Source organism: Pezoporus flaviventris, unplaced genomic scaffold (assembly GCF_033815535.1).
Source record: "Pezoporus flaviventris isolate CSIRO_AGI_PZ_B2104156 unplaced genomic scaffold, CSIRO_AGI_Pfla_v1 ptg000025l, whole genome shotgun sequence".
Lineage (NCBI taxonomy): Eukaryota > Metazoa > Chordata > Aves > Psittaciformes > Psittacidae > Pezoporus > Pezoporus flaviventris.
Genome location: NW_026892573.1, coordinates 33,788,906 through 33,810,402, shown reverse-complemented (window position 1 = coordinate 33,810,402; position 21,497 = coordinate 33,788,906). Strand labels below are relative to the sequence as shown.

Genomic DNA, 21,497 nt, shown 5'->3' with positions numbered 1-21,497 from the left:
ATGAATACAAGATAGAGTCTGAGTCTTTTCACAGGGCTGGAAGAGCTTAATTTGAGGGTGGGTTTGGGAATTGCAGCGATTGCAATGAAAGCACCTTTGATTTCGTTGTAACCACTCATAGCTGCCATCCAGCCTGCTCTTGGTGTTAATCCATACGGATGTCCTGTTGCTCCCTCTGGGTATTAGGTTTTTGATAGTGCTGTTGTCTTTTGAAAGCAGCGTGTCTACCTGCTGGGAACTGCAATTCAGTGTTGTGTGGCACGTGGGTGTATGGGAGATCATTTGGGGAGGAGAGGTGTTGCAGAAAGGAGCTATTGTCTTCTGCTTGGAATACCCTCAGAGACGAATCACATCCTGCACTTGTGCGTGCATGAACACAGCTAATCCTGCCCACTCAGGTCACTCATCCGGCCTGATTTGTATGCCTTGTCAAGGAAACTTGGTTTTGAGGCCCTAATATGCCTCCTCCATCATGTGTTCCTGTTTCCAGCACACGAAGGTGGGGTTGTGTGTTGGTTTTGCAACAGTGGGATGTGGCTGTAGTCTCTGGATGATGCTGTGGTCAAGTAAGAGTGCTGCAAAGGTCTCTTATTACCCTTTGCTCGACGTCCTTGTGTCTATAGGGAGCTTTTCTCTCCGTGTTATGTTGCATCTGACAAATTCACAACCAGTTGCGGTCCACAGTTCTGGTGTCCTCAACACAAGAAGGACATGGAACTGTTGGAGCAAGTCCAGAGGAGGCCACGAGGATGCTCAGGGGCTGGAGCAGCTCCTGTATGGAGCCAGGCTGAGAACATTGGGGCTGTTGAGCCTGGAGAAGAGAAGCTGTGTAGAGACCTCAGAGCAGCTTCCAGTGTGTGAAGGGGGCTGCAAGGATGCTGGGGAGGGACTCTTCATCAGGGACTGGAGTGATAGGACAAGGGGTGATGGGTTCAAACTGAAGCAGGGGAAGTTCAGGTTGTAGATAAGGCAGAAGCTCCTCCTTGTGAGGGTGCTGAGGCGCTGGCACAGGGTGCCCAGAGAAGCTGTGGCTGCCCCATCCCTGTCAGTGTTGAAGGCCAGGTTGGACACAGGGGCTTGGAGCAAGCTGCTCTAGTGGAAGGGGTCCCTGCCCATGGCAGGAGTTGGAGCTGGAGGAGCTTTAAGCTCCCTTCAACCCAAACCACTTTGATTCTAAATAAACCAATATTATTCCGAGCTAAACTCCTCACTTAGCTCTGTTCAGCTGCTGATGCCCAAGTGGTATTTGTACATTCCATCAATACCACACAGATTGCTGCAAAGAATGACTGAGGAATCTCCGTTAATCTGCCATCCTTTGCCTAGATCTGGAGTCTCTTCTCCTCGTTGCATGGATAATGACAGGCAAAATGTTTGAGCTGTTGTGTAGGTGAAGTCTTGGCCACCTCCTGTTCCTAGTTTTGCAGCAAGTTTCCACATTGTGTTAGTTTAAACCGTCTTGGGAGAGGATTTCAAAGCTCTGCAAGATTAAAAGATCCAACGAGTTTCTTCTGCCTCCAGGACCTAATTTAACAGGAAGTCGATGATGAGCTTTGGCTTTGTTGGGCTGTCTTGTTTGTAAGTAGGGGGGTGATGAATGGATCCCATTTCAGTTCCTTGTAGGTAATAACTGCCCCTGGAAATCCTTTTAGCTAATAAACTGCATTATAAATTAAAGCAAATCTTTAGGGCTGTCATAATACAAAGATGGAGACCATCAGGAATACAGCTTATGGCTGCCAAGCTAAACATAAAGAACTCGATAGTGGGAAGCTATTCTGAAGAGTACTTGTTCCATAAAGGAGGAGAAAAGCTGCTGACAGCTCCTGTCTTTGAGGAGCAAGTGCTTCAGCCTCCACAGCAGAGGGTCTTCATTACAAAGAGTGAATGTGCAGTTACAAGATGCAAATCTCAGCCTCCTTGCCAAGGTTATTGACTCTCCCCTTAAAAGCTCTCATTTCCTTGTGCTTCTCACGAGTGTTGTACTGGGGATGTGGCAGGAGAGTTACCTGTCATAGCAGTGACAGAGGTTAATGCAGTAGAGCTGATAGGGGAGAAGGATGACATATTTGCCTCCTGAAACTAAATTCAGACGTGTTTTAATGGTGTTGTTGAAGCTGGGAATGTCTGGTGGGTGTTTGCACTGGATCTCCTGGCGCTGATCCTGTACCTGCCTTTTAGCTCTATGGTGAAGTGGTCAGGTTTTATTTGGCTCTTCAACAAAGCCTGTAAGGACAGGCCAAGGGGGGATAGCTTTAACCTGCCAGAGGGGATTCTCTCATTTACTATGAGAACCCTACTGTGTTGCTATGGGATGGATGTGTTTTGGTGTCATTCTTCCCTATAGAAGTCTCTTGGGACAGACAAAACTCTTTGGAGTTACAGAAGAAAGCAAAACTGTTTCCCTGTATGAAATAGTGTCTGAGATATGGCATGTTCCCCTCTGTGCTTCTTGCCTTAACAGGGTGGTGCGAGCTTCGTGGCACCACCACTGAGTCTGTTCCCATCTGCAAGTGAGCAGTCTCATGTCTTGGAATCTCTCATAGATAAATGTGGAGGCAGGGACTCAAGGTGTGGAGAGACCAAGCCAGTGTTGTGAGCATTAAATACATCCTATGGCATCCAGCTGTGTTTTGACCTCTGCTGCCGTAGCGGGGTAGTTGGATTAAGTTGGCCTTAATCCAGCGCACAGCAGGGAGTTGCCTGTGCAGTGACTTTATAATGGGCCCTCTAGCAGCTTGTTTTGAATTGGCTGGATGTAAGGCTGGGTTTACCCTGGGTCTGGGCTGTAGACAGCAGAGTAGCATTGAGTTGTACTCATCTTGAAGCTGGGTGTAATTTAGCTATGTGCTGGCTGTGGAGCTCTTATAGCCATGACCAGTCTGCCTGCCAGGATTATGTCCTTATAGAATGGTTTGTGTAGGAAGGGACCTTAAAGCTCATCCAGTTCCAACCCCCTGCTATGGGCAGGGACACCTTCCGCTAGAGCAGGTTCCTCTTGCCACGTGGCTAAATTGTTTTAGGCAAAACTTAATGACTTTCTATGAAGCTTAAGAGCTTGAGAAACAACTTCCCTGGAGCCCTATTGGGAAAGATCCCATGCTAGGGAAAGGTGCTGCTTACTGAGCACCCCATTACCAAAGAACTGGCTCTACCCTTCTCAACCATGTCTAAAACGTGTCTGTATCTGTGATTGCTTTGTGTCTGTACGTGTGATCATTTTGGTGCTTGGCCTCCAGGCACGCTGTTGGGCTTGCAGATGTTTTAAGTATAGAGCCTGGCATTTCATCTGCGGGCTTGAAACACAACAGCTTTGCCATGTCGGTTAAGGAGAAAACCCAAGGGCTTCTCAGCGCCTATGTTTAAATGTCTACTGTGAGCTCAAGGAGAGATTGAAGAGAAATCGCAATTACATCCCCATAAAGACTGAGCAACGTGTTGTAGAGAGAGCTCTTGAGCTTGGGTGTGCCGAGCAAGCTGCATATGCTGGGTTCAAACCCAGTCCTAAGCGGCAACGATGCTTCTGCAGCGAAGGGAACAAAACCTTATTAAGCTGATAAAAGAAACATGAACAGCCCATTGAAAGCCAGAGCTAGACGAGACACGGAGTTGCCTTTGTGTTCTCCCTCGAGAGGGATGCTGTGAAGCCAAACAGATTGAGGACCGCAGCGTAGGTGGTGTGTGAAGAAGGCACTTGCGTAACGTCACCGGAATAGAAACGGATGTGTGATGCTCTGCTCTCATCCCTGGTGCTGAAGCGGGTGGTATCGGCTGTAGGCAAAAATAAGGGAAGGTTTTAACAGGCTTTGGTCAATCAGTACTCAAGGGAAGGGATAAAGGAGGAAATGTGGAGTTCTTGAGGGCTTGGCAGAACACTGAACAGCAAACAAATCAAACTGAAAATGCTTGAAATTCAAGTTGATTTTATGAGATATCGGGAAGATCTAGGGCTTGGAGCAAGCTGCTCTAGTGGAAGGTGTCCCTGCCTATGGCAGGGTTTGGAACTGGATGAGCTTTAAGGTCTCTTCCAACCCAAATCATTCTGTGAGTGGGACTGTGTTTTCTATGATGCTGCGAGGGCTGGAGCAGCTCTGCTCTGGAGCCAGGCTGAGAGAGCTGGGCTGGGTCAGCCTGGAGAAGAGAAGGCTCCTGAAGGGGAGACCTGAGAGCAGCTCCAGTGCCTGAAGGGGCTGCAGGAAAGCTGGAGAGGGGCTTGGGACAAGGGATGTAGGGACAGGCCAGGGGGAATGGCTTGAACCTGCCCGAGGGGAGACTGAGCTGAGCTCTTAGGCAGAAGCTCTTCCCTGTGAGGGTGCTGAGGCGCTGGCACAGGGTGCCCAGAGAAGCTGTGGCTGCCCCATCCCTGGCAGTGTTCAAGGCCAGGTTGGACACAGGGGCTTGGAGCAAGCTGCTCTAGTGGAAGGGGTCCCTGCCTGTGGCAGGGGTTGGAGCTGGATGAGCTTTAAGGTCCCTTCCAACCCAAACCAGGCTGGGATTCTAGCCTAATGAAAGGCTTTCCAAGCCGAGGCAAAAGGACTTTCTCAAGTCTCGCAGACTACTCAGCAGCTTTCAGTTGCCGTGCTGCTCAGGGCTAAACAGGCAGTCCTGGAAAGCAGCGTGATCCAAACCCCCAACTTGCTGGAATATCTAAAATTGCTTAGAAAGCTGAAAGTTAATAACCAGGGCTAAAGAGGGAGAAAATGGTTATTTACAGCAGCTTGGCCAGCATCGCTAGCTGAGGGGTTTATGCTGGAAAGGACACTTCCAGAGCAGCCACACTCTTTTGGAGCTCATATGTTGGCTGTAAACCTCAGGCTGTTTTACAAGGTGGTGAAGCGCTTGGTTTCTTTCATGGAAGCATTCCTTTAGAAAGAGAGGAAAAAGGGAAAAAGGCTCCATTCTCCTGAGCCCTATTTCCAAGTCACTTCTGAACACAGCATCACCTTTCGCCAGGTCCTTGGGATGTGCTCTCCATAGCCAGGAGGCAGAGGCACCACTCCAAAGCTCCTTTCCTGTATGGAAGCTGCCTTGGCATGGATCCGTGAAAGGAATGCAACACTTCCAGGTTTTCAGGTTCTGGAAAGCCTTTTTTGTCACCTTGGCCCCTCAGCAGTGGTTTGTTCTATTTGCTTCCTGTGTTTTCTTATACATGGTGGTGGCAGGTAGACCTGACATCACACATCTTACTGTCCCCAGCTGAACGTTCGCATACATGACATCCACTCTGTACTGCTGAGCACTCTGCCCTGCTAAAAACCTGCTTATTTCCCCCCCTTGCCGTGTCACAGAGGTGCTTAAGAAAAATGAACTTTCAGCCTCTCCTTTTTCTGAGGCCTTTTCCTAGAAAGCTGAATGTTTTACGGGAAGGGGAAGGGAAGCATTGGGGCCGTTTTCATCCTGGCGTCTGGGCTCCTGTGGGGCTCGTGCTCAGCTGCTCCAGATGTTTGGATAAGCTGCTCTGGGCTGGAAGCAGTGCCCACAAACTGCATAGCTATGTATTAATAGACCCCTTGGGGTCTTTCCTCAAGATCATGGTCTCTACAGCATGAGGCTGAGGATTATATTCAATGACCTAAATGGGCATTAGTGCTTTGAGGCATGCCCAATGGAGGACTTAGAGCCAGCATCCCCTGACACCCCAGGCTCATCGTGACCTGGCCACAAATTTGATTTGAATACTTTAGCCTGACTGATATCAATCACCAGATGGATGTGAATAAGGAAGGGGAAAGATGTAGCAATGGCTGTAAGGATGAGCAGTGATGCTCAGCATTTCATAGAATGGTCTGGGTTGGGAGGAAGATTAAAGCTCCTCCAGCTCCAACCCCTACCACGGGCAGAGACCCCTTCCACTAGAGCAGCTTGCTCCAAGCCCCTGTGTCCAACCTGGCCTTGAACACTGCCAGGGATGGGGCAGCCACAGCTTCTCTGGGCACCCTGTGCCAGCGCCTCAGCACCCTCCCAGGGAGGAACTTCCTTATCTCCAACCTGAACTTCCCCTGTGTCAGTGTGACCCCATCACCCCTTGTCCTATCACTGCAGTCCCTGATGAAGAGTCCCTCTCCAGCATCCTTGTAGCCCCCTTCAGGTACTGGAAGGCTGGTTCAGATACTGGGAGGCTGACAGCACGAGTTACAGGATACCCCTCCTCTTTATGATTTACTACCTAAATAACTCCTGTTTAGCTTTGAGTAGAGTTTCACTGGAGGCTGGGCGGAGGGAACGTGGCTACAGCTGTCCCTGTTTCACTCTAATGATGATTATATTCTGGGGGTGCTGGGATGGAGTGGGTTAATGCTCATTGTATTAAAAGCCCTCTAAAATGATTGAAAGCACTTTGACAAATAGGTCTTGGATTTGCATCACTAAATGAGTTTATGAATCCCTTGTGACCGGTCCCTTTTATAAGGAAAACAAGATAGTAGCTGATGTAACTGGCAGATGGAGGGGTTTTGTTTTGATTAGAACAGGGCTCTCCAGGCAATGGTTTGAAATGACTGAATCCTCTGTTAACTGTGGGAGTCAACCTACAGAGGGGCAGTTTCCTTCCTGCCTTTGCCCTCTCCCCTTCCTTTGACGTGCCACTTCTAATGTCAGAGTCACAGTGACCTTGGCCAGTGTTTTGAGATGCTCATTGGAAAGCCAGGAGCATTTGAGACTTGCAACCACTTGCCAAGTCAATTGGGGCAAATTCCCTTTTCCTGTAAGGTTTATGCTGCTGCAAACAGAGTAAAATCCCTTCATCCTTATTCACGTCGAAGTGAAGATCAACGCCGCGTGGTGAAAGAATACACACATCAGCAGTCAAGACAAGTATTTACCTGACGTTGAGTACCTGTGTGATGGGGTGGCTGTAACCTGCCTCTTGTTACCAACTTCTTCCCTCAGATGCAGTTTTCATTCACTGCTCAGTGCCGAGGCTGAGCTTGTAAACCCTCTGGGAAGGAAATTCTCCTGTCTCCCTCCTTGCATTGAACACACAGATTCATCCAGAACTGGAAAGAATCCAGTAATACCTGGAAGGAAGCTTTAGGAAAGCGAGACAAATCGGTGTCGTATTGAGCATCTTTGTAAGAGAGGAGGGGGTAAACTGGATGTGTTAGCCTTTCCTTGGTCAGAAGTCACAGTATTTGCCGTGCAATAGGGATGGAGGAAGGGATGGGGGTTGTGTATGTATCATTCCTTTTGTTGCCATGTTTTTCAAGTGATCAGAAAGCTGCAGTGAAGGCGATGAAATGGAAACAGCCAGTTGTATCCGTCTGCCCTGACAGCTCGTGAGAAGGGGATTATCTTCTCAGACTGGAATAGCTGTGGGGGGGAACACGTTCAAGTTGGAATCACTTTATGGGAAGGGCTTCCAGGATGTGCTGTAGCTGCTTGCTTGAACACAAACAGATGTTCCTGTCATTGTGGAGCTGAGGCTCCTGCGGTGGGTGGCACTTGATATTTCATTGCATCTTAGACCCATCAGATTGCCTGGGTGGGAGGGGAGCTCAGGAAGACTCTGCTCCATCTCACCCTGCTCAAAGCAGGGTCAGCACTGAGCTCAGACCAGCTTTCTCAGAGCTTTGTCTTCAAAACCCCCAAGGGTGGGCTTTGTGCAGCCTTTCAGAGATGCCTCTGCCATTGAGAGCCTTCCTGAGTCAGAAGTGGTGTCTTCAGGTCTGGGGGATGCGGTGCATGGGTCCACCGTGAACCTCTGTTTTCAGCGCTCATGTCACATCTGGTGTTGATAGAATCAGAGTGGTTTGGGTTGAAGGGACCTTAAAGCTCATCCAGCTCCAACCCCTGCCACAGGCAGGGACCCCTTCCACTGGAGCAGCTTGCTCCAAGCCCCTGTGTCCAACCTGGCCTTGAACACTGCCAGGGCTGGGGCAGCCACAGCTTCTCTGGGCACCCTGTGCCAGCGCCTCAGCACCCTCCCAGGGAAGAGCTTCTGCCTAAGAGCTCAGCTCGGTCTCCCCTCGGGCAGGTTCAAGCCATTCCCCTTGGCCTGGCCCTACAGGCCCTTGTTCAAAGCCCCTCTCCAGCTTTCCTGCAGCCCCTTTAGGTCCTTTTATCTCCTAACCCAGGCCATCTTTGATTATTGAGCTCTCCTGGGCTGCTTCAGTTAGCTCATAGCTTTTGAGTGCTCTATCCAAAAGGGAATACCTATAATGCCTTCCCAATGTCAGGTAATCTGTTTTGATTGCTCTGAATCAGCCCAGTTGCAATGAGAAGGAAACAAAACCACAAGAGTCAGAATATCTCTGAAATCATGGAGACAGAATTGATTTCTTGCTCTTTCACATCACCAGGTCCTGCTGACTGTCGTCTTTTTGATTACTTTGGCCACAGCACATCCAGTGTGCTTATAGTAGGAAGGAGTTTACTGTGTGATTAGAGTCTTATCAAATGGATTCATGCATCCTCAATGTAGGAAGCCAAAACGGTGTCTGGCTTGTAGAACAAGGGAGCTACAGAGGAGCTGCGAACCCTTACGGAGCACTGAATATTTGCTTTGGAAACGGAAGGAGAAATGACATCTTGGAAGATGTGGAGGCCTTGTTGTGGATGTGATCAGCGAGGGTACTTTGGTGCTGCATGTGCTGGCCGTGTGCAGAATGGGAGGTAGCGGCAAGTATGTGAAAGCAAGTTTTGCTCCTTCATTAATTTGGCTTAAGAGCAATTTTTAGTGAAGCATGGTTTCGTCTTGCAGCCGTATGGAAGGAATCAATCATAGGAAATAAAAAGCTTGTAATGCATTTAACTAGGACTTTCCACCTCTCATTAAGCCGGAGACATTCATGCTTAATTCTCTGGATAGCGGTTGCACAGCAGATGTGCAGGGTATCGATTGTAAAGTGAGGCTTGCTGGTTGTGTTTTCCCCTCTCTTACTGTTTCAATTAGCGTGTGCAGGGGCTGTGGAGGCATTTTGCTCCTTCGGAGATGAGTGCTGTTGGTGTGGCTCATGCAGGTCTCCTTTTCTTGCTGGCCTGAGCCAAGTTTACAGCAGTGAAGCACGGAATGCGTCTTAGGGAAAGCAGATGACAAGCCCTCTACAGCAACGTGTTGGACAGGCTTCTGCTTTAGCTGCTAATGCCTTCCAGAGAGGACTAAACCTGCCCCTTGGAGGGCCAGCTGATAGAATTCATATGTGCTTACAGTGAGCTCTTCAGGGGTGTGTGTAGGAAAAGGGTCATCGGGGAGGTGGAGGGGAGAGAAGCTTGTCTGTAAAGGAAACTGCTTGTCAGCGTGTGCATGTTGAAAACCAGCTCTGTTTCCACTTAATTCCTCAGCAAAACCACACGCTAAAAAGGCATCAGGCTCGGGGTAAACTTCTGTTTCACAGTTTGGTGAAGGAGTCTGTGGGGAGGAAAAATATTATGCAATCCTTTTAATTTCTTACGCATCTTGCAATCTTGTCTGTGTTTGAGCCCCTTCAGTGTTCTTCAGCATCCAGCTGTGCTTTCCTAGGTCTTGCTGTCTCCTTCCACTGATGGCTTTTCCTTTCTTCTCTTGCCTTGGCTGTCTCTGTTCTCATCCCTGCTGATGTGATTTCATCACCCAGACCATGCCAGCATTGCAGTGCATTCTCCTTTATATGATCTTTAGGCAGCAGAGGTTGAACATGAGGTCTTTTAGTCCAGACACAGCCTCTCTACCCTTCCAGTTCCTCCCAGATGTATTTGGTGCTCTTCTACATGTCTCCCTGCTTCTGTGGTTCAGCTACGTCCTCTTCCATGTCTTCTGATAAGATCAACAGCCATTCCTGGTGTTGTCTGGGCCCTTGCATTGTCTTACCCCAGCTTTTAATTGGTGTGTTCTTATCATAGAATTGTCATAGAATTATCCCAGATTGGGTTGGGGACACCTTAAAGCTCGTCCAGTTCCAACCCACTGCCGTGGACAGGGACACCTTCCACTAGAGCAGGTTGCTCACCTCCCACTAGGTCATGAGCTCCTGGGGGATAGAGTGAGATGGAAAGGAGCTGAGCAAAGCGTGCTGGTCGGGATGTTTCTGGCACGCTGCGACTCCACCAGGCATGGTGCCAAGGCAATGCTCATCACTGCTCTGAAGGGCTGTGCTGCGATGATTTAGCGTCGGCCGCGTGTCTTCCTCCTTGGCTTCGCTGATCGTTCAGGACCAGACATGTACTGGAGCCACTACGCCTGGGGAAGTTGGAGGCACTTAGGATGGTGCCTAGTAAAAACCCTCTGCACCCAGCCTATTTCTGTTGTTGGTGTTGGCTGGAACCCAGAGGTTCCTCCCTGTGGTCTCTCCGCCGGTTACCGGCAATGGCATAAACAGTTGACTGTTGCAACATGGAAACGCCTGACTGCTGCCCTCCCTCTTCCCAAACATCACCATCCCTCCTGGCTGGAATGCTGCTTGAATGCAGGGAATCCTTAGCAGAGTGACTGGCATCCCTTGTGGTTGATTTAGCTTAGGGTTTCAGAGACCTTGTTTTGAGCCGCTCTGGGATGTCCTCATCACTTTACTATTTAAGGCATCAGCACCTCCTGATGCCTGAGTGAACTTGTTAATGTGGCCTCCAAACTTTCTTCTGTTTTTTTCTTTCCTGTATTCCTCTCCTGCCCCCTGTTCTCTGGGAACTTCATTCCAGCTTTGCTTACAACTGGATTCATCATCATTCCATTGCTGTAACATAAACGTTTCTGTGCCTGCTGAACGCGAGCTTATCTTGCCTAATGTTTGCTGGCCTTTCCTGTCAAGCACGAGATGCTCTCCTATGACACTGGAATGGGCTGCCCAAGGAAGCTGTGAATGCTCCATCCCTGGTAGCGTTCAAGGCTGGGTTGGACAGAGCCTTGGGTGCCATGGTTTAATGTGAGGTGTCCCTGCCCATGGCAGGGGGTTGGAACTGGATGATCTTAAGGTCCTTTCCAACCAAAGCTATTCTACGGGTACTCCAACTTGGGCCTCCCCTATGACATAGACTCAGAGATGGAAGCAGGTTTTTACAGACCTACCAGTTACCCTAAGGTGCAATCAGCTCTATCCATGCCCCTTAATGCATTTTTCTAGCTTCTTTTGGGTACTGTGGACTCCCCCAACCATCTGTCTCTGTAGCAGTTAATAGCTGGCTTTTTCTTCCAGGAAGAGCAGGGTTTTACATCTCTTGAGCTGCTTAAAACTCCTCTTTGCTACTTCTAAAAGCCAAGAACCTCTTTAGACTTGCAGATGTGAGCGATTCATGAGTTGTTGCCCATCTTTTCATCAGCCCCCAGAAGATCAAACTCCCTTCATACTGGGGTTGCCAGGAAGTCTTTGGCAGAGGGGACCAAAAGCATCCCATGTTTCCTCTTAATGAAGAGCCCTCATGTTCCATCTGTGTTTTGCCTCCTTCTTCCAGTAACTTCAGAACCTGTTTGTGGTTTCACCTGATTCTTTAAGCTATTACTTACGTTTAAGAACAGTGGAGGTGTGAGATAAGGCTCACAAGGCTTGTTAAAAATAGAGGAAATGAGCCAAACAAGGCAAAAGGGAAGCGATGTTTTGAGCTCTCTCTTGGTGAGCCACAGAGGTTTATTGCACAAGAACCACTCCTACAGCAGGAAAAGCTTTGAGCCCGGTTTGTGTTTTGGTCACTCGGAGCTAACTGTGAAGCTGAGGTTGGGAAGATGGTCTCTTCTGCTGCATTATCCTGCTTTCAGAGCTGTTGTGCTTCAGGACATCAACCATTCAACTCCAAAGCAAACAGCGTGGACTCTGTGGACTTTTCCAGCTAGGGAGGCCTGGGAGATGTTGGACATCTTATCATCCCAGTCCCAAGTGACTTTAGCCTCCTTTGAGGGGAAATCTTTGGTCTGCATTACTACTTGTTTCTGTGATTCTCAGGCTCTCTAGACAAGCCAGCACCCCAGGTAAGAGCATGTGGAGCATCCTCATGGTTTTTCTATCTACATCCAGCGTTCTGCTGGCTTTCTAACTGCTGGGCATGAAGTGGAACTCATTTCAACTGGTTGCTCTGATTTCCAGTCAACAGGCAGGCAAGGCTCGTGGGGTTCCTTGCACGTGTTTGTCAGCGCTCATTGGTTATCTGCTGGGTCTTCATTTCTGAAGATCTCTCTAGGAAGGATAGGAACTGACTGTGAGCTGGATTTTGTGCCCTCTCCATCTCTAGAGGTCTGCCAAGACAAACCAAGCAGCTTGGTTGTCTTCTTGGACATCACATCTGGCAGTTGGGGTTATGGCAGAACCTTATTCCCACTGTCTTTTGAGGATGCAAGCTCTTTAGGTAGAAATGGAACTAAATGGGGAATGCTCTAAGCTTGCAGCATCATCTCCTTGAGGACATGCCTGTGGGATAAGTGTGCTGTGATGTGCAAGTGCAGTTACAACCTGAAGGTAGGCAATGTGTGACCAGCATCACAGCCATCACAGACAAAAATGGAGCATGTTAGTAGTAATGTTAAGATCTGTGTTAATGGGTACTTGTTGCTTCCCTGCATCAGGGGAGGCAAGAACCTTTCCCTTCTCAATGGCTTTGACTGTCACAGGTGTTAAAGAGGAGAGATTTAGGTTAGATTTAAGGGTGAAGTCCTTCCCTGGGAGGGTGCTGAGGCGCTGACACAGGGTGCCCAGAGAAGCTGTGGCTGCCCCATCCCTGGCAGTGTTCAAGGCCAGGTTGGACACAGGGGCTTGGAGCAAGCTGCTCCAGTGGAAGGGGTCCCTGCCCATGGCAGGGGTTGGAACTGGAGGAGCTTTAAGGTCCCTTCAACCCAAACCTTTCCATGCTCCTATGCTGGCTTTTCAGAGCTGTATTGAGGCATTGACTTGCAAGGTTTTACAGCAGAAGCAGAGATTGCATTTGTTTATTGCTCTTTAAGATGCTTGTACAGGTTTTTGTAGTGTCCTGTTCTGCTTTTCAACCCTTCCAAAACGCTGGGCAGCCAATATACCCCCTTAGCCCATGGAAAACGTTAAGGAGTTGGATTGCAGAAGGCTTTAGTACACACTGTGCTTATTTATTTAGGGAGATTAAAGTCTAAGTTTCCCTTTTGTAATCCCTTTGAAGTGTTTATCTTTTGAAGTCTGAATTTTCATCAACTGGAAGCATACAACCCCTCCAACTACACCATGCCCTAGTTTCAAAGCATTCAATGGAAGAAAGAGAACTTGAAGAACAATAAACAACAGGGCAGACCCATAGGGGCTACACGTCAGCCAGATCCTGAGTATTTGGGTCATCACTTGCCACTTTGTGAATCAAAGTGGCTCTGCGGGCTGTCTCTCTGGATTAGGATGTAGTCATAGGGTTTTGGCAACAACACAGGCATCAGGGTGAAAGTGATGTTCCCCTTTGGAGGTGGTAGATCAAGACATGGCCTGTAAACCTAACTTGCTTTTTTACTTTATTAATGTTTCTCATTATTTTCTGTCACTTGGGGCAGCAGCACTTGGCCTTTAGGACAAGGGTGCTTTGCCAATGTGTGCTTTCCTGTCTCAATTCTCAGCCAAAAGACTCCACTTATGTATTACATGTATATACACTTCCAGTGCCTAAAGAGGCTTCAGGGAAGCTGGAGAGGGGCTTTGGCCAAGGGCCTGTAGGGCCAGGCCAAGGGGAATGGCTTGAACCTGCCCGAGGGGAGACTGAGCTGAGCTCTTAGGCAGAAGCTCTTCCCTGGGAGGGTGCTGAGGCGCTGGCACAGGGTGCCCAGAGAAGCTGTGGCTGCCCCATCCCTGGCAGTGTTCAAGGCCAGGTTGGACACAGGGGCTTGGAGCAAGCTGCTCCAGTGGAAGGGGTCCCTGCCTGTGGCAGGGTTGGAACTGGAGGAGCTTTAAGGTCCCTTCCAACCCAACCCATTCCATGACTCTGTATGCACATAGCAAGGAACACTTTGCTGCACATTATCTTTGTCTGTTTGCCAGACAATGGCAACTTGCCTTTTAACCCATCTTCTGCTTGTATTTGTGCAGAGATTCTGCAGTGTTATCAATATAAACCTGAATGGTTTTAGCCTGGGAAAAGTGAGTAGGAGAGCTCTAACCCAACCCAGTTTCCAGTGGGAAATAACAAGGCATTGGAAAGAATAAGCCCAGTGAGAGAATAACTGTTGGGTCATCCAGAGGTATTCTGTGATCGGGGGGTCATCGCTTGGGCACCTTCCACCACTGAAATGCATCATCTCAGCAATGAGGCTGTTTATGGCTTTGGGGTGTTCTCAGACCGCTCCTGCCTTGAAATGAAATCTTCATCTTGGAAGTTGAGATGCTCTGGGTTTGGGCCAACAAACTGTGGAAAGTACTGCTCAGTATGCGAGTGTGCATTTCGATTTCCTCCTGTGGGAACGGCTGGAGCAAACATCCCTCTGCAAGAGCTGTTCTGTTATTAAACAGATGCGAACATTGTCCCTCTTCCATTTTCATCTTCCAAGTCAGGGGAAGTGAAATTGAGTTACTTGGGATGAGCTCAGTATATTAAAGACTGTAAGAACCATGAAGAGTCCATGGAAGTCACGAGAGTTTACATCAGTTCCTTCTAATACTTTAAATCTCTTTAGCTCTGGCAATAAAGGATCCTTGAAGTTCTTTTTCTGTGTGTAGAACCAGAGGGTTTGCTCTGGAAGCGCTTAACTTCTATTGTTTAGAAAGTACTTAAGGAAAATCAGGATTTTCCAGTATAATTAATGAAACAATTGACAAGAAGGCTTACAAGAACACCAGAAGGGATAATGGGTTAGCAGTGATGTTCTCACCTAATGGGTATAGGTAATTATTTGCTTAACAAGGTTTGAAGCATAACTAGCTTGATGGAAGATTTAATAGGGATGGAGATTTAGAAGTTGTACAGAGATGCCTGAGAGTGATCCCATGAGTCACCCCTGGAGGAAAAAAAGCTTCTTTTAATGTGGAAATCAGCCGAATTTGTCAAAGCTCTGTTAAAATGGGGTAGCTAAAAAAGATAAATCTCAAACAGCCTCAGGGTCTCTATTTTCTGCATTTATTTGCATTGCAAGTGGGGTAAGTTGCCTTGCGCCTGGTTTTATGGGATACCTTGGTTTTGTGTGCCTGCTGCTGCAGTGGCATTTGGCCTCTCTAAATATGGGGGTTGCCCATGTGATGGTGTTTCTGTTATCTGCCTCACTCTCCCAACAAATATGCCTCTGAAACCATGGGAGCCTCCTCATGGAAAGCCAAAGCTTTCCATTTGGTGGGTCTTTCCAGCCATGTCTTGATAGATGGAGATGTAGGAAGACCATGAATGTCCTCCACATATCAATGCATGGAGATGTAGGAGGCGTCTTCCTCTTCCCAAGTGCTTGGGTTTGCACTTCCCAGCATCTCCATAGACTTCAGAAATCAAAGCATCCTTTGCTGTGTTTTGGCTCTTTCTTGGATGTGCTGATCCAGTTTAGGAGTAGTTTGCAGGCTCAAGTAAGAAGTTATGTGCTCGTTGTACCAAACCAACTAAGGTATCTGGGAGATGGCTGAAGGCAGCAGGTCAAGGTAAGGCAGGCAGGAGCCTGTAGCTCTCGTATCTCCTTCCAGCTTCTCCAAACCATGCTGACCACACCGTGTGGGTATTCAGAACAGCGCTGTGGATGGTGTCACTGGATGTGCTTTACTCTGCTTATCTCTGGGCTATTAAAAGACTTATCCCAGGATCCTGAGTGAGCTCAGTGTGGCCTGCGTGAAACTGGGTTGATAGGCATAAAAACCTGGAGGGAATGGCTTGGACTGTACCAAGCCTTATGGAAGGGTTGGACGCTTTTAAACCTGCTGTTCCATGTCTTCATTCACGTCATTCACTCAGAACACTTCAGGCCTTGTGCTGTTGCTCTTCCCCTTGCTTAAAATGATAGCACTGAGGTGGTTTAACAACGGTCCCGATTGCTCTGTTCCCTCTCCACTCCAGGTCTGAACATTGCTCTAAGGCTACAGGGCTGGAGGAGTTAACCCAGACAAAACCCAACGTTTTTTAGGCCAAATCTCCCCAGAGAGCTTCCCTTTTAGATCTGCCACTTGAATTCCCTCGTCTCTCTTCTCTCTGATGCCCTTTGGAAAGGAATAACGTGTCACGGGGCTGTAAGGGATACCTACAGCCCAGTATCTCAGGAATGCAGCGTGTGCTAATTAGGCATCCTGGAGCCTTCAGGAAACGCTCCCATTGTATTTGCAGATGGATTCTACCCTGCTCCTCCTTTCTGGCCACACTATCTGGCAAGCTCAGTTATTCAGCTCGGAGAAGCCTGTAGCCGTTGGTGGATGATGCGTCTTTGAAGCCAAGGTTGACTGCTTGTGTGGGTTTTATCCCTCCCCTCCCTTCTGGTGCGTGGTGCTGAATGTGAATAATTAATGTATGTTGTCTTGCTTCCTGTTTTCATTTCTGTATGTAATGCTAACCAGCAGAGGCTTGAATCATTCATAGCCTGCTCTCTCCACCTCAAAGCTGTAGATGTCATGGGAACAGTGATTCTAAGGTGGCACAGGCTTTCTGCTTCTCACCGTTAAATCTGTTTCTGGAAGCAGGAGAAGTAAGTACTCAGTCCAGCATCTAAGCCATGCAAGGACCTCTAGGCAGATGGTATCAGTGGGGTTTCTCTCGAGCAGCATCTTGCCTTGCTGTGCTTCAGTCTCTTCCTTCATCTCCTGTTACTACTCAGGTGTCTGTGCGAGCGGTGGGGAGGATGGGTGCTCTGTGTGCTTTCCTTTCTGTCGTGGGCTTCTAAGCATCTGCTTATGATCCTTATGGAGAAGAGGGAATGATTTTAGGCTTCCAGGTTGTGGCTCCTGCAATTCAACTGTGTTTAGGAATGTTCTGGTCTTTTAAGGTCATCTTGGATTTCTTCTCTTTGTGCTTCTCCTGACTGCTTCCATGGAGAGCAGCCTGAATGTACGGGTTCCCTTAGCATTGACCTGTGTTGGGGTTCAGTGAGAGGAACCTGGGTGGGAGCTTCACTTGTTAGCTTATGGAGCCTTCTCAGCTCTGTTTTCCCTTGGTTGTTTTTAGTGGTTTAGCTGTTTTAAGCTGCTCTTAAAGCCTCCCAGCAGTGCCTTGTGGTGATCACGTTGGGGACAGGCGTGCTCTTGGTTTGGTTGCCCTTTTGTACTGAGGACACTTATGTCCCTCCTTCATGCTGCGAGGAGTTTGGGAGATGCTGGATTAGATGCTGCTGTGGGAGGCTGGTAGATGCTCCTCAGAACTGGGCAACAAGCTCAAGGCTTTTGCCTCGACCCTGGCTGTTGGTGTTCTTGGTGGGATTCACCTTCAGGGTGAAGAGTAATTGCTGGTCCCCCTCCATTCTGAAGTGCCCTTGTACCTTATTAAATCAATGCTGTTTGAAAAGGCTTTGGTGCCTGCACTATCTCTGGTTGTGCAGCAAAGTTCATGCCTTTAGCTGATAGCCTTGGCTATGCAGTTGTGAGAGGGATGTTGGTATCTGGAACAAGTTGATTTAGGGATCCTGGTGGTAGCCCTAAGAAGAGAACTCTTCATGTACCCCCTGACTTGTGGGGCTTGCCCAAACTCACCCTATTCCCTTCCCAGCCTTACCAGTGGCCTCCTGTGAGTTGTGCTGTGAAGTTTCGGCTAGGGACTAAAGTGCTGGAGCATCAACTTTGTTAACGGGATGATGGATCTATAACACAGGTTTATTATATCTGAAGGGCAGCCTCTGCTCCAGGCTCCTGGCACTTCAGATGAATTGGATTTCGGTTTGAAAAGTCAGGGTTTGCAGGCTTTGACACCCTGTATGCATGTGGCCGGTGTACAGGATCGCTTCTCCAGGCGTTTGGACAGTAGCTAAGGCCTTCCCAGAAGAATGGAGTGATAAGATGCTTGAGTGAGCTCCTGGTGTTTGAGCTTGCAAGACAGTTCTTGTAGGCTAACAAGTACATTGTCAAAGCTTTTACACATAGAGATGGTTTGTCTGCTCTCATAAAGAGGTGGGAATCAGGAGAGATGCTGTCTTTTGGAGTTCAGTTCATGAAGAATTCCTTGTAATGCCTGTAGCTTGGCTAGCTTTGCAGGTTGGTGATAATGGGGCTTGGCAGTGCAGTTGTTAATAGGCTCTGAATAACTTCTACTTCCTACTTACATCCCACAACATCTTGGACATCATTTAGGATCTTCAAGGCAGAGAATAGCTTTGTCCAAGACCCTTAAATAGCACCGAACTTTGCATGGCCTCGGTGTTTCTGACCTATTCTAACTGCCAGTTGTTCCTGCCTGTAGCGTGCTGCCGGCACATGGGGAAGGCAAACCAGGAAACTCATCTTGTAGGGACAACCTTGAAGCAGACACAAGCTGAAGATAGGAAGCAACTTGTGCAGTGACTAATGCTGAGCTTTATAAATAGCATGAGAAGGGATGAACCACGGGTGGGGAGGTGTCCTCAAGCATGAGGCCACGGAGGTGATACAGCAACGCTTAGGGGCAGATGAGCTGGGAGAGCATGGGGCGATGTGATCAGCAAACAGCTCTGGCTTCAGACTGGATGTGCTTGTGACTCTGTCCTGCATGTTCTCCCTGAGGGGCTGAGCAAAGCCACGTAGGGATGTGGATCAGCAATGAGCTGATGTGCAAGTCCTGTGCATCTCATGTCCTCTGCCTGGGTCAAGGCCTCGAGCAGTGCCAAGAACATTATAGAGAGGTTTGCTGGAAGGATAAAGCAGTGTTATGTGTGCTTGTGTTAGAGGAAAGCAGAGGACCTGAGGGTTTTGGGCTCTGGTAATGGTCCTGTGGGCTTTGAAACTATAACCACCAAGTAGCAAGATCTGTCTGCCTTGAGGATGCCGAGTCCTGAATAGAGCAAGTCAGGGCAAGGCTGTCCTAAGCTGTCAGCATGAAGCACTGAGTGTAAATGGATACAAGGAAGGACACAGGCTGGAAGGATTGAGCTGTCTGTGTCCTCCCTGGCATTTCTAGCCTCAGCCACAGTGATTGCAATGCCCACAGCATCCCCTTACGCATGAGCTGTAATGAAAGGTATGGTCAACCCCATTCTTGGGTGCTTCCTTCCATGGGATATGGCTGCCCCATCCCTGGCAGTGTTCAAGGCCAGGTTGGACACAGGGGCTTGGAGCAAGCTGCTTTAGTGGAAGGGGTCCCTGCCCATGGCAGGGGGCTGGAACTGGATGAGCTTTAAGGTTCCTTCCAACCAATTCCATGATTCTATGACATGGCCATTACAGGCTCTTAGGTGGCTAGGCTACCTCCTTAAGCCCTGTCCTGCTTTGCTGATGCAGTGAGGGTGTTGTTACTCATAGCTTTACGTAAGACCTTCACTTTGGGGGTGCTCTATATAAAGGAAATGAAGTGATTCCCCTAGACAGGATGCAATTGTCTTACTGCCCACAGATCATGCATGCTCTAGAAAGGAAGCCAAGTGCTTTGTAAGCTAAGCTGCTGTTGAGCATCACTCACAACGCACTGATTATCCCCACCACAGCTGTGGGTGTACTCATGTACCAGGAACCTGTGGAAAACCCCTGGTAGGAGTTGAGGGCTGCGTGTTGCCATCAGAGAGGCAAACATCTGCTTTGAGGTTGCCATCCCCACGCACTGACTATGAATTAGTAAGAGCACACAACTACTTGGTCTGTTCTTGATATGAATCTCAGCAGAGACAAAGCAAGCATCTAACTATATATATACGTATATAAAAAGTCTTCTGACGCACAAAGCATGTAATTGATGGAGCCAAGTACTTTCCCTTGAAACAGTGATAGAATCACAGAATCAACCAGGTTGGAAAAGCCCTTTAAGCACATCCAGTCCAACCATTCCCAGCACTGCCAAGGCCACCACTGCCCCATGGCACTGAGGCCTCGTCTCCACGGTGTGTGAACCCTTGCAGGGATGGTGACTGCAGCCCTGCCCTGGGCAGCCTGTTCCAATGCCTGAGCACCCTCTGGGGCAGGAATTGTTCCTCAGCTCCATCTAAACCTGCCCTGGTGCAGCTTGAGGCCGGTTCCTCTTGTCCCATCCCTTGTTCCTTGGGAGCAGAGCCCAGCCCCTCCTGGCTCCATCCTCCTCTCAGGCACTTGTAGGCAGCCATCAGGTCCCCCTGAGCCTTCTCTTCTCCACACTGAACCCCCCAGGTCCCTCAGCCCTTCCCCATCACACTTGGGCTCCAGGCCCTGCACCAGCTCCGCTGCCCTTCTCTGGCCCTGCTCCAGCACCTCAATGTCTCTCTTGCAGTGAGGGGCCCATTGATCCAGCCTGTCCAGATGCCTCTGTAAAGCCTTCATATCCTCCAGTAGATCGATGCTCTTGCCCAACTTGGTGTTCTCTGCAAATTAACTCGTGTTTCCACACGTGGCAAATGGAGCACTTGCACTGCAGTCAGCCTGGTCTTTTGGGAGTGAATGCTATTTAGTGGAGAGGGAATCTTTCGCCAGGGTAAAGGCTGCATCCAGCTCTGCATCCCTCTGAGTGCTAGTTTGATGTGCTTGTGAAGAGAGAAGGGAATATCTGCCTTTTCCAGCATGCACAGGAGTGCGAGTTCATCATCTGGGACTGTTTTGCAGGCTTTGTAGGGTGCTCAAGATAAATTGATTTAGCTGGGCTGGGTTTCAGCTTTGCAGAAGTCTCTGAATCCATTTTCAGGTTGTGCTTGCAGGAGCTCTGGTTCTTTACTTTTCAGTCACTCATAAAAATCTAATCATCTGGGTTATGAATTACCAGCTTACTGCTCTTGTCCTGCTGTGGCTTTTCCCACTGATACCTCCTGTGAATCCATTTCCTTTTAGTGCTGTGGGAGAAACTGCACAAGGAAATGAAACTTGCAAATTGAGCCAGGCTGAGAACATTGGGGCTGTTGAGCCTGGAGAAGAGAAGCTGCATGGAGACCTCAGAGCAGCTTCCAGTGTCTGAAGGGGGCTACAAGGATGCTGGGGAGGGACTCTTCATCAGGGACTGCAGTGACAGGACAAGGGGTGATGGGTTCAAACTGAAACAGGGGAAGTTTAGATTGAAGATAAGGAAGAAGTTCTTTCCTGTGAGGGTGCTGAGGCACTGGAATGGGTTGCCCAGGGAAGTTGTGAATGCTCCATCCCTGGCAGTGTTCAAGGCCAGGTTGGACAGAGCCTTGGGTGCCATGGTTTAGTGTGAGGTGTCCCTGCCCATGGCAGGGGGTTGGAACTGGATGATCTTAAGGTCCTTTCTAACCCAAGCCAGTCTGTGATTCTATAATTCTCCTCTCGTTGAGCAACAAACCAGCGATGGTGACAGGGCTGGAAATGATGATCATTCCATAGCCAGAGGATACGGTTAATTATTAAATTGCTTTTCTAATGCATTGAGATATTACTTTAGCATCTTAAATCCCCTCCTTTTTTTACCCCCTTTTATTTTCTCCTCTTGCAGGGCGCTCCCAGGACCTGATGGATTTCTGATACCCCGCTCCTGAGGGGCTGGAAGGAGCATGGTTAAACACCAGCCGCTGCAGTACTACGAGCCACAGCTATGTTTGTCCTGTCTGACCGGGATCTACGGCTGCCGCTGGAAACGGTACCAGCGGTCACATGATGACACCACCAAGG

At 48.8% G+C, this 21,497-nt stretch overlaps 1 protein-coding gene across 7 annotated transcripts in view; it reads left to right on the top strand.

Moving 5' to 3' along the window:
- The window catches only part of GDPD5 (glycerophosphodiester phosphodiesterase domain containing 5), a 163,574-nt gene that overhangs the window by 36,881 nt on the left and 105,196 nt on the right, over positions 1–21,497 (top strand). For all 7 annotated transcript variants that reach the window (XM_061458128.1, XM_061458129.1, XM_061458130.1 and 4 more), the window contains exon 2: positions 21,322–21,496. In XM_061458128.1, the coding sequence (XP_061314112.1) occupies positions 21,380–21,496 (117 nt within the window). In that variant the 5' untranslated portion in view covers positions 21,322–21,379. The remainder of the gene's footprint in view (positions 1–21,321; position 21,497) is intronic.